Source organism: Hemitrygon akajei, chromosome 14, assembly GCF_048418815.1.
Source record: "Hemitrygon akajei chromosome 14, sHemAka1.3, whole genome shotgun sequence".
Taxonomy (NCBI): Eukaryota; Metazoa; Chordata; class Chondrichthyes; order Myliobatiformes; family Dasyatidae; genus Hemitrygon; species Hemitrygon akajei.
In genome coordinates this window covers 80,231,781-80,244,678 of record NC_133137.1, presented here as the reverse complement: position 1 = coordinate 80,244,678, position 12,898 = coordinate 80,231,781, and the positions used below count along the sequence as shown (strand labels likewise).

At 43.9% G+C, this 12,898-nt stretch overlaps 1 protein-coding gene across 1 annotated transcript in view; it reads right to left on the bottom strand.

Moving 5' to 3' along the window:
• elapor2b (endosome-lysosome associated apoptosis and autophagy regulator family member 2b) overlaps positions 1-12,898 on the bottom strand; it is a 125,136-nt gene that overhangs the window by 30,187 nt on the left and 82,051 nt on the right. The window contains exons 14-17 of the mRNA XM_073066454.1: positions 12,583-12,846; positions 10,991-11,164; positions 8,099-8,288; positions 4,016-4,112 (exon numbers count right to left, since the gene is read on the bottom strand). Coding sequence (XP_072922555.1) covers positions 4,016-4,112; positions 8,099-8,288; positions 10,991-11,164; positions 12,583-12,846 — 725 coding nt within the window. The remainder of the gene's footprint in view (positions 1-4,015; positions 4,113-8,098; positions 8,289-10,990; positions 11,165-12,582; positions 12,847-12,898) is intronic.

The window sequence follows — 12,898 nt, the reverse complement described above, 5'->3', positions numbered from 1 at the left end:
GCTAAGAGCTGAAAAGAACCCAAGTTCAAGTTTAATTGTCTCTCAGCCATACATGAACACCCATGAATATGGCCAAATGAAACAGCGTTACTCTAGGGTCAAGATGCAAAACCCAGTACCAACAGTCACACACAGCACAAGGCAGACAGAGCACATATAAAGTAGCAAGCACATATAAGATATCAGTAAAAATACAGTCACACAAACCATGAACACTACCTCACCATTTTTTTTTGCATTTTTTATTACTTTTATTGTTATTCTTGTTTTCCTCGTGATTGCAAGCCACTGTTGGATATTGGTCATGTGGAATACTGTAGGTCTGTTCACTGCATCATTGGTGAGACCAACGGCGGTGGTGGGGTGGGGGGTGCTATGTTGGCTTGGTTGTGGCCAGGAGAGGTTATGCCAAGGTGGTGTGGGAGAGAGCAGAGGTCTCTGTGGACGCGCTGGAGTCCATGATGGGTTGGGTGCTGGCCCGTTTCATCAGTGCTGCCCTCTAGTGTTTGCTCGGTGGAAGAACAAGCTGGACCAGGAGAACATCCCATGCACCATTTTTCTACAAGCCATGACCAGAACTATATAATTTACCTGTTGTTGTGCCAGTATGTTTTCTGCCATGATAACTATATGTGCTGTGTGCTGTTGGCAATGTGTTCTGCACCTTGGTCCCAGAAGATTGCTGTTTCATTTGGCTCTATTCATTGTGGTTGAATGACAATTAACTTGAATTTGAAATACAGTAATTTTCTAGGTATTGCACTGCACTGCTGCTGCAAAAGAACACGTTTTAAGACATACGGCAGTGATAATAAACCAGATTCTGATTCCAGTTTCAGGCAGTGGCTCAGCACCAGCCTCTCAGAGGAATTTAGGAATGTGAAATAGTGACCTTACCAGCAATAGAAACATAGAAACAGAGAAAATAGGTGCAGGAGTAGGCCATTCGGCCCTTCGAGCCTGCACCGCCATTCAGTATGATCATGGCTGATCATCCAACTCAGGACCCTGTACCTGCTTTCTCTCCATACCCCCTGATCCCTTTAGCCACAAGGGCCGTATCTAACTTCCTCTTAAATATAGCCAATATAGCCGGCCTCAACTGTTTCTTGTGGCAGAGAATTCCACAGATTCACCACTCTCTGTGTGAAGAAGTTTTTCCTCATCTTGGTCCTAAAAGGCTTCCCCTTTATCCTTAAACTGTGACCCCTCGTTCTGGACTTCCCCAACATCGGAAACAATCTTCCTGCATCTAGCCCGTCCAATTCCTTTAGAATTTTATATGTTTCAATAAGATCCCCCCTCAATCTTCTAAATTCTAGTGAGTATAAGCCTAGTTGATCCAGTCTTTCTTCATATGAAAGTCCTGCCATCCCAGGAATCAATCTGGTGAACCTCCTTTGTACTCCCTCTATGGCAAGAATGTCTTTCCTCAGATTAGGGGACCAAAATTGCACACAATACTCTAGGTGCGGTCTCACCAAGGCCTTGCACAACTGCAGTAGAGCCTCCCTGCTCCTGTACTCAAATCCTTTTGCTATGAATGCCAACATACCATTTGCCTTTTTCACCGCCTGCTGTACCTGCATGCCCACCTTCAATGACTGGTGTACAATGACACCCAGGTCTCGTTGCACCTCCCCTTTTCCTAATCGGCCACCGTTCAGATAATAATCTGTTTTCCTGTTCTTGCGACCAAAGTGGATAACCTCACATTTATCCACATTAAATTGCATCTGCCATGAATTTGCCCACTCACCTAACCTATCCAAGTCACCCTGCATCCTCTTAGCATCCTCCTCACAGCTAACACCGCCGCCCAGTTTCGTGTCATCCGCAAACTTGGAGATGTTGCATTTAATTCCCTCGTCTAAATCATTAATATATATCGTAAACAACTGGGGTCCCAGCACTGAGCCTTGCGGTACCCCACTAGTCACTGCCTGCCATTCTGAAAAGGTCCCATTTACTCCCACTCTTTGCTTCCTGTCTGCCAACCAATTCTCTATCCACATCAATACCATACCCCCAATACCCTGTGCTTTAAGTTTGCACACTAATCTCCTGTGTGGGACCTTGTCAAAAGCCTTTTGAAAATCCAAATATACCACATCCACTGGCTCTCCCCATCCACTCTACTAGTTACATCTTCAAAAAATTCTTTAAGATTCGTCAGACATGATTTTCCTTTCACAAATCCATGCTGACTTTGTCCGATGATTTCACCTCTTTCCAAATGTGCTGTTATCACATCTTTGATAACCAACTCAAGCATTTTCCCCACCACGGATGTCAGACTAACCGGTCTATAATTCCCCGGTTTTTCTCTCACTCCTTTTTTAAAAAGTGGGGTTACATTAGCCACCCTCCAATCCTCAGGAACTAATCCAGAATCTAAGGAGTTTTGAAAAATTATCACTAATGCATCCACTATTTCTTGGGCTACTTCCTTAAGCACTCTGGGATGCAGCCCATCTGGCCCTGGGGATTTATCTGCCTTTAATCCCTTCAATTTACCTAACACCACTTCCCTACTAATATGTATTTCCCTCAGTTCCTCCATCTCACTAGACCCTCAGTCCCTTACTATTTCCGGAGGATTATTTATGTCCTCCTTAAGTGAAGACAGAACCAAAGTAGTTATTCAATTGGTCTGCCATGTCCTTGTTCCCTATGATCAATTCACCTGTTTCTGACTGTAAGGGACCTACATTTGTCTTGACCAATCTTTTTCTTTTCACATATCTATAAAAAAATGAACTCAATAAACCCATTTTACACAATAAACTCATCAGATGAACAAACAAGCAAAGAGATATGAGGTTAATATCCAGTCAGGGGTTTACTCCACTGTGGAGGAGACCTGAGCAACTGAATAGTCGTCACCTGCTTTACACTTAAAACATAACAGGAATCACCCTCCAACTTACCCATGGACAATAAGATATAGGAGCCAAATTAGGCCATTTGGCCCATCGAATCTTCTCCGCCATTCCGTCATGGCTCATGTATTATCCTTCTCAACACTATTCTCCTGTCTGCCTCCTCCAACCCTTGACGACCTTACTAATCAAGAATCTATCAACCTCTGCTTTACATATACCCCATGACTTGGCTTCCACAGATTCATCACCCGCTGGCTACAGAAACTCCTCTCATCCCAGTTCTAATGGGGCACCCTTCTATTCTAAAGCTGTGCCCTCTGGTCCTAGACTCCCCCACCAGAAGAAACATTCTCTCCACTTCCGCTCTATCTAGGCCTTTCAACATTCAATACATTTCAGTGAGATCCACCCCCAACAATTCTTCTCAACTCCAGCAAGCATAGGCCTAGAGCCATCAAACACTCCTTATATGATATTCCTTTCATTCCTGAAATCATTCTCGTGAACCTACTCAGGGCCTTCTCCAATGCCAGCACATCTTTCCTTCAATGAAGGGCCAAAACCTGCTCGCGATACTCCAAATGCAGTCTGACCGATGCCTTATGAAGTCTTAGCATTGCATCTTCGCTTTTATATTCTAGTTCTTTTGCTAACATTGCATTTACCTTCGTTACTACTGACTCAACCTGCAAGTTAACCTTTAGGGACTCCTACACAAGGACTCCGAAGTCTCCTTGCACCTCCAATTTCTGAATTGACGTCCTGTTTAGAAAATAACCGATGCCATTATTCCCTCTACCGAAGTGTATGACCATACACTGTATTCCATCTCCCCTTTCTTTGTCTATTCTTCTAATCTGTCCAAGTCCTTCTGCAGACATCTTGCATCCTCAACATTGCCTGCCCCTCCACCTATCTCCATATGGTCTGCAAACTTGGCCAAAAGGCCATCATTTCTGCCATCCGGATCACTGACGTATAACTCGAAAGGTAGCAGACCCAACACCGCCATACTGAGAAGGACCAAGCCACTGTCCCACCAGCACCGATCAGAAACTCGTAGGTTCTGCATTTATACTCAAAAGCTATCCAATGCCCAGGGGCTGCCCGTGACACATTCTCACACTTACACGTAGAAGAAGTGGATGTCCGGTACGTTGGTTGGAGGAGGGGAGAAGTGGTCCGGCCTCGCTGTAATGTTGTGCATTGACGTTTCAACACTTGCTCCTGGCAAAGAAAAGAGAATTAGCTGAACAAGACCATTCAACATAGCTCCTCCATGCTCAAGTTCATGGTTATTGTCATAAGCAGGGTTTAAACACGAATGCCAACATCACTGAAGACCTATCCTTGGCCCAACACACTGGCACAATTACAAAGACACACCAGCGGCTATATTTCTTTGGGAGTTTGAAGAGATTTGGTATATCACCAAAAGCTCTAGCAAATTTATACTGACATACCATAGAGAGCATTCTGACTGGTTACATCACTATCTGGTATGGTGGATCCACTGCACAGGATCAGAAAAGGCTGCAGAGGATTGTAAACTCAGTCAGTTCCATCATGGGCACTAGCCTCCCTACCATCAGGTACACCTTCAAATGGTGTTGCCTCAAAAAGGCTATATTTGGGATCCTCATGGCCCAGGACACTTTTCTCATTGCTACCATCAGAGGGGAATACAGGAGCCCTAATGTTTTAGGAACAGCTTCTTCCCCACCACCATCAGATTTCTGAATGGTCCATAAATCCATGAACACAACCTCTCTATACATACACACATATAAGAACTGTACATATATACCTTTAAATTGTGTGTGTACACACACACACACACACACACACACACACACACACACACACACACACACACACACACACACACACACACACACACACACACACACACACACACGGATCAGATTTAAACGCCATGAAAATTAGGGGGCTTTTTTCAGTTAATTGCTTTGTGCCAATCTCATTTCTTGCCAACTATATCAGCAGAGACCTCTTGCCGTTACTGGCAATGACTACACAGGATCCCAACCAATCCGCTTCCAATTTGGTAATTTAAAAAAAAAACTAATACTTCTCCAAATATTTCAGGACAAAGAAGTCAAAATGTAGAAAACTTCTGGTCTATATTACCAGCACTGGTTGCTAACAAAGATTAAACCAGCAGTAACTCCCAAATGTCATTACTGTTTAACCTGACAGAAAACTTACACTCATTCCTTAATCCTGCTTCAGTTACCAGCCAGCCCCTGTACCCAAACTGTTCTAATGTTTTGAACAAAGAAATTCCATTTTATACAGCAATCTACTGGTTGTATAGATATATTGACCTAACAGAAACATGTGTACGTCTGAATGCCATTATTTGCACATTTAAGTACCAATCATAATATACATTTCAGGTGTTAATAAACAATTAAATGCACATGTTAAAGGCTAATAATACTTCAAAATTAGTAAAATAACTGTCCTATAGTAAGTGTTATGCTAGAAACCTTATTTGCATCATTATCTTGTCTTGGGATGCTTGGTGTCCTTGGGTCCCAGGCGTGAACAGAAAGGCTGTACAGAGGAGAGTTGGGCTTTTAAAGGCCGCGTTCGGCCATGGGTGACTGATCATGTCTGCACACCACTGACTCTGTCAGCTTGTCATCTCAACTGTTAACTGACTGAACATCCACGCTCAGAAACGGCTGTACAAAGGTGATCTAGCTTTCAAAGGTTTGGTTCAGACTGTGTCTGTACAGTGTCTGCCCTCAGTTCTGTCAGCACACCATTTTAACCCTTACCTTGCTGCAATTTGCACACAACCACACTACCTCAGTACAGCAACACTATCGCCATTTTGATCACTTACAGATGGACAGTGCCTTTGTTCTGAATTGAATTGAATTGACTTTATTTCTTACATCCTTCACATACACGAGGAGTAAAAATCTTTACATTACGCCTCCATCTAAATGTGCCATGTCCAATCACAGTAATTCATATAATTTATAATAAATAGAACAGTCAATGTAATATAGAGTACACTCAAATCAGTGTGATGGCCTGGTGGAAGAAGCTGTCCCCGGAGCCTGTTGGTCCTGGCTTTTATGCTGTGGTACCACTTCCCGGATGACTTGGTCCCCAATGATCCTACTGGCCCTTTTTACACACCCGTCCTTGTAAATGAAGTTCACAACTACAGATGCACTGGGCTGTCTGCACCACTCTCTGCAGAGTCCTGCGATTGAGGGAGGTACAGTTCCCATACCAGGCAGTGATGCAGCCAGTCAGGATGCTCTCAACTGTGCCCCTGTAGAAAGCTCTTAGGATTTGGGGGCCCATACCAAACTTCTGAGATGAAAGAGGCACTGATTATTTTCTTTCTTGTACAAATTGTGTATAATTTATCAACACAAGAGATTCTGCAGGTGCTGGGTAATCCAGAGCAACACATACAAAATTCTGGAGGAATTCAGTGGTCAGGAGGCATTTATGGAAATGCATACGCAGTTGACGTTTGGGCTGAGACCCTTCATCAGGACTAGAAAGGAGTGGGGGGGGAAGAAGCCAGAATAAGAAAGTGGTGGGAAGGGGAAGGAGGACAAGCTGGAAGGTGATAGGTGAAGTTAGGTGGGTGGGGGAGAGGGGATGATGTAAGAAGCAGGGAGGTGATAGGTGGAAACGATATAGGCAAAACTTTCACCCAAGTACTGTAAGAAACCCCTGCTTTTTTAATACGTTTTACAAGATGAATTAATGTAAGACTGAAGTTATAGACTAATCATCTGTACCTTTACTAAAGTTGTAGTTTAATCATAATTTGTACTTTTTTAACAAACTCATGTATTCTTCACAGTATGTGGTGGTTCATCCCCACCAACTGGCAGAAACCGGTATAGCAGTTAAACGAATGGTTTATCACCTTTCTCATTTTCATTTATATCACATTATCCACGTGATATAACTGTGCAACCAGTGACTGGCTTATTTATCTAAGGATTTTCTCTTATCTTGATTTTAAAAGTGATGGCTTTTTCTGAGGCGGCACCTTATTCTCTTTATTCTTCTTTAATCCTCACCTCTTTTGCTGTTCATCTCTGCTATGTTTCTCAGCTCTCACTTTGTTTCGTATTTGTATGTTTGTTTGTACTTGAAAATAAACGATCATTAAGAACTAAGACTACTTGTATTCTTGACTCCCAGAAGAACCCTACGAATCAGAAAATAATGGAGACCCAACAGTATCCATGACAAGCCTGTCACTGCACCTCGGTACATGTGACAATAGTAAACCAGTTCCAATTCCAGGTATTGGTTGGAGTTATAACTGTCCGGAAATATTATTGATCTTCTGATCCACCTCGCTATGACCCTTGCATTTCATTGGTCTACCCGCTCTACACCTCCTCTGTAACTTCAACACTACATTCTGCATTTGGTACCACCTCCGCATAATTACGCATTATGGCAGGATGAAATTCGATGGCCAAGTCATTGGGTATATTTAGTGTGGAGGTTAATAGGTTCTTTGGAATGCGCGAGGGAGATACGTCTCCACCAAAGGAGATATAAGTCACTCCTTCCCTCCTCTAGCCAACAGGTCAGTCTTGAGCAGGGGGTAGCACCTGTTTAGTCTCCTGATCAGGGTCACATGGAACCGTGGGAGCAGGCGGTGGATGGTCGGATGATCAGCTGGTGCATATCACAAGTCCTGGTCATGTGACCACTGACGCCAGGCAGACAATCTCTGAAGAGTATTGATAATGGCTGGAGTCACCCGTCTTGTAAAGACACTGCCCAGAAGGCGGCAATGGCAAAACCACTTGTGTAGAAAAAAAAATTGCCAAGAAGAATCTTGGTCATTGATCATGATCACCCATGTCATACAACATGGCACATAATGATAATTGATTAGTAAGGGTGTCAAAGGTTACAGGGAGAAGGTAGGAGAATGGGATTAAATCAGCCATGATGGCATGGTACAGCAGACTCAATGGCCTGAATGGCCTCATTCTGCTTGTATGTCTTCCAGTATTATAGTCTGTCTGGATTGCAAACTAACCAGAAGTATTGGACTCTACCTACTAGCAATAATAAACAACCAATTCATTCAACACACCACATTCAAATATATTCCATTTCAACCAGCGTACACAACAATTCATATTACAAAATGTTCTGGATCTTGCCCCACTACGGTTACTGACCTAGAAAGATATCACCCAAGCTTATAGACTGAGATGACAGTGCCTTTCTGAAGCTCCTCCCATCTGAAGGGATGATGGTTGATTGGCAGAGAAAAGATGTGATGTCACTGGTGAAGTCACTGGAGTCGCTCTGTACATCTTGCAAAGTCACGTCAGTAACGTTGTCTGAGCATATTGCAGTCTTCTTTCCCTGGATGGAGAGAGAGGAATTGGGAATGAACACAAGACTTTTCGAATACCATACACACAAGAGATTCTGCAGATGCTGGAAATCTAGAGCAACACACACACACACAAAGTGTTTGAGAAACTCAGCAGGTCAGGCAACATGGGGTCCACCATCCCCTTGGTTGATAGTACGGGTGCAGGGCATCAAAAAGGTTGGGAACCCCTGTTTCAGGCCGAGACCCTACATTAAAAGTCTGAGAGAAGACAGTCACTTCTCTGGATGGTCACTCATGCAGATCCTACGGAACAAGGCATCAGGCACAAGGGCCCATGAAGGCACCTCCATTCCCAGAAATAAACTCCCTCGATTGCCTGCATTCCAACCCTCCCTGCTGAGTCCGTAGTGCTGATCTAATTGCTGAAGGTCAACACCAACAAGGTTACTCTCCAGAGGCAAGAGTCAGACTATATCTCCCTAGAATAACAATTACTCAAAGACATCATGCACAGCAGGCTGGTTAATCAGACCAAGGACAGAGAAGTCCGTAAACAGCACGAGCTGCTGAGGAAGTGGCTGGGGGAAGCACACTAACAACATTTAACAGGCACTCTGATGAAGGGTCTCAGCCCGAAATATTGACTCTTTGCTGCTCTCCATAGATGCTGCCTGACCTATTGAGTTCTTCCTGCATTTTGTGTGTGTATCTCCAGATTCTCTCCATCTGCAGAGTCTCGGGTTTAACATTTAACAGGCAATTGGACAGGTACGTGGATAGGAAATGTTTTGGGGGATGTGAGTAAACGTGAACAAATGGGACCAGCTCAGAAGAGCATGGTAATTAATTACCAACAATAAATATCACTCATTATGTACAATACTGTGCAAATATCTTGGGCACATATATATATAACTAGGGTGCCTAAGACTTTTGCATAGTACTGTAGTAATTTTACGCATTGCATTGTATTGCTGCCGTAAAAAAAAAACAAATTTCATGACATATGTACAGTGCCTATAAAAGATTTCACCCCTTTGCAAGTTTTCATGTTTTATTGTTTTACAACATTGAATCACAATGGATTTAATTTGGCTTTTATGACACTGATTTACAGAAAAAGACCCTTTCGTGTCAAAGTGAAAACAGATCTCTACAAAGTGATCTGAATTATTTACAAATATAAAACTAAATAATTGATTGCACAAGTATTCACCCCCTTCAAGTCAGTATTTAGTAGATGCACCTTTGGCAGTAATTACAGCCTTGAGTCTGTGTGGATAGGTCTCTATCGGCTTTGCACATCTGGATACTGCAATTTTTCCCCATTCTTCTTTACCAAACTGCTCAAGCTCTGTCAGATTGCATGGGGATCATGAGTGAGCAGCCCTTTTCAAGTCCAGCCACAATTTCTCAATTGGATTGAGGTCTGAAATCTGACTTGGCCACTCCAGATCATTACCTTTGTTGTTTTTAAGCCATTGCTGTATAACTTTGGCTTTATGCTTGGGGTCATTGTCTTGCTGGTAAACAGATCGCCCGAGTCACAGTTCTCTTGCAGACTGCATCAGGTTTTCCTCCAGGATATCTCTGTATTTTGCTGCATTCATTTTACCCTCCACCTGCACAAGCTTTCCAGGGCCTGCTGCAATGAAGCATCCCCACAGCATGATGCAGACACCACCAACCTTTCTGAGGAGATGCTTGGAGTGTTCTTTTGTCGTCGTGGCGTAGTTTTTGCCAGGATACTGACTCACCAGCAGTTGGACCTTCCAGATACAGGTGTATTTTTACTACAGTCAATTGAAGCACCTTGTCTGCACACAGGTCTCCAAAAACAGATTTCCATTTAACCAATGATGTGACTTCTAAAACCAATTGGCTGCACCAGTGATGATTTGGTGTGTCATATTAAAGGGGGTGAATCAATTCCTTTGTGTTTTATACGTAATTAATTTAGATAACTTTGTAGAGATTTGTTTTCACTTTGACACGAAAGAGACTTTTTCTGTTGATCAGTGTCAAAAAAAAGAACAAATTAAATCCACTGTGATTCAATGTTGTAAAACAATAAAACATGCCAGTCGGGTGAATACTTTTTACAGGCACTGCATGTTATTCCTCTCCACGCCTAGTGGTTCATCAGGCAGCAACCTTGCCATTTCTTTAACATTTTTGTCTGTTTTTTATGAGATTGAGTTACTAACTTGATGCTCAAGGCAGCACAGATGGAGAGCGTGCAGCGAGCTGGCCGGATTCAAACCCGGTACCCCTCCCTTCAATGTCCGGTGTGGGTGCCGCTAGACTACCAGCGGCTATGACATACTTGAGTGATGATAAACCTGATTCTGATATAGGTCTCTATTGAGTGGGAAGGGGGCAGGGAGAGGGGAATCAGGTTTGGGAAAAGGGGAAGGGAGAGGGGAGGGAGCGGGAAGCACCAGAGAGACATTCTGTAATGATCAATAAGCCAATTGTTTGGAATCAGATGACCTTGCCCGATGCCTCAGTGCAACCCCCGCCCTTGCCACTCCTTCTCTGCCACCTGTCCCTCATCCCTCCTGCAGCACTCCACCCTCACCATTCCCAACATCCTCTGTTCCCACCAGATTTACAAACTCGTTCTCTGCTCCACATCGACAAATACAGTACTAGGCACCCTAGCTATATATACAGTCCCTAAGACGTTTGCACAGTACTGTAAAAATGCCCGCTGAAATCCACATACCTCACTCCCACATAAACTGATGTTAAAGAAGTGAAAATACTTTGTCCCCCTGGATGTAAAGCTGGGTCCGTTCATTAAGGAGGAGACGCCACTAAGGCCGCTGAATTTGAATGTCAAAGTGTGGTTCTCCAAGGAATGTACATAGGAACAATCGCTGAAGCAAATGGAGTGATCCTGTTTGAAGTGAAGAGAGAACTTGAAACATCACAGCAAAAACAACAGTCACGCCACAGCCTCCGCTTGCTGCTCACTTGGTAAAGGCGATAGGCAAAAGGGCCTGTTTCTGTTCTGTGGCGCTCTAAGTCTCAGGGCCAGGATTAGGACTCGCAACCTTCTCACTGAGATAGAAGCAACAGATTAATGAGCTACGTCCCAAGCTCAGAAAAATTGCCCTGATGTACTGTGGCATTTCTATTTTCAATCACAATGGGTACAGTGTTATCTGTCCCAGGGAACTTGGAACTGTCCCAGGGAACTTAGAATAGTCCATAGAACACCTGTTATCTGCCCCAAGGATCCTCTGTCCCACAGAACATCTGTCATCTTCCCAGGGAACATCTGTCATCTGTCCCATGGAACATCTGTCACAGAGAACATCTGTCCCACAGAACATCTGTCATCTGTCCCAGGGAACATCCGTCATCTTCCCAGGGAACATCTGTCATCTGTCCCACAGAACATCTGTCATCTTCCCAGGGAACATCTGTCATCATCCCCGAGAACATTTGTCATCTTCCCAGGGAACATCTGTCATCGTCCCCGAGAACATCTGCCATCGTCCCAGGGAACATCTGTCATCTTCCCAGGGAACATCTGTCATCGTCCCCGAGAACATTTGTCATCATCCCAGGGAACATCTGCCATCGTCCCAGGGAACATCTGTCATCTGTCCCACAGAACATCTGTCATCATCCCACAGAACATCTGTCATCTGTCCCAGAGAATTTGGAAGGTAGAGCACAGAAACAGACCCCTTGTTATGCCAAACTAATTAATTTCAAGATTGTTTAATGTCATTTCCAGTCATGTTTAAAGAAAAATGAAACAATTTTTACTCCAGATCTGATGCAGCAGCAAAAAACACATTAATAAAGCAACACAGCGTTACAATGTTGTGAGAGATACAACATAAAGCAACACAATAAATGTAAATATATAAGATAGCTTACATACATAGGTTGACTGTATGTACATAAAGTGACACTAGGCTCAGGAGTGTCTGGACATTAGGTGACTCTGACAGGAAATGATAAAGTTCTGGCAGGACCATGACACAGTTCATAATGATGATGATAATATTTTATTTAGAGATATAGCAAGGTAACTTCCAGCCCAACGAGCCTAATAACACCCAAGTGAACAATTAACCTACAAACCCGTACGTATTTGGAATATGGGAGGAAACCGGAACATCCATGGGAAACCCACGTGATCACGGGGAGAACGTGCCAACTCCTTATATACAGTGGTGGAACCGAACCCCGTTCACTGATGCTCCAATGGCGTTACACCAACTGCTACACTATCGTGCTGCCCCAAAATATAAACGGCATTCCACCTGCCTGCCCCGCTTGGAGAGAGCGCTCACATACCTTGTTACTTCTGCTCCCTGGACCACAGGGAATGCAGGACTCCACTCCGTAGACGTGGTGGGGCGAGAGGTAGGTGTCAGCAGGACACTCCACACACTTGCTTGTGCTCTTGTCGATGTAATATCCGGAAGGACAGGGGACGCAGGCGGAACTGCTCTGGTCCGAGCCCAGCGCACACGGCCTGCAGGCCAGCCCCACTCCGTTGGCTGCATTGTTCACCACAATGGAGTAGATCTTCACGTAGTCATTGAGGTACAACCGTTCCTGCAAGCAGAATTTGACAGGCCAGAGATTACCTTCCCATTTAACCTGCCCT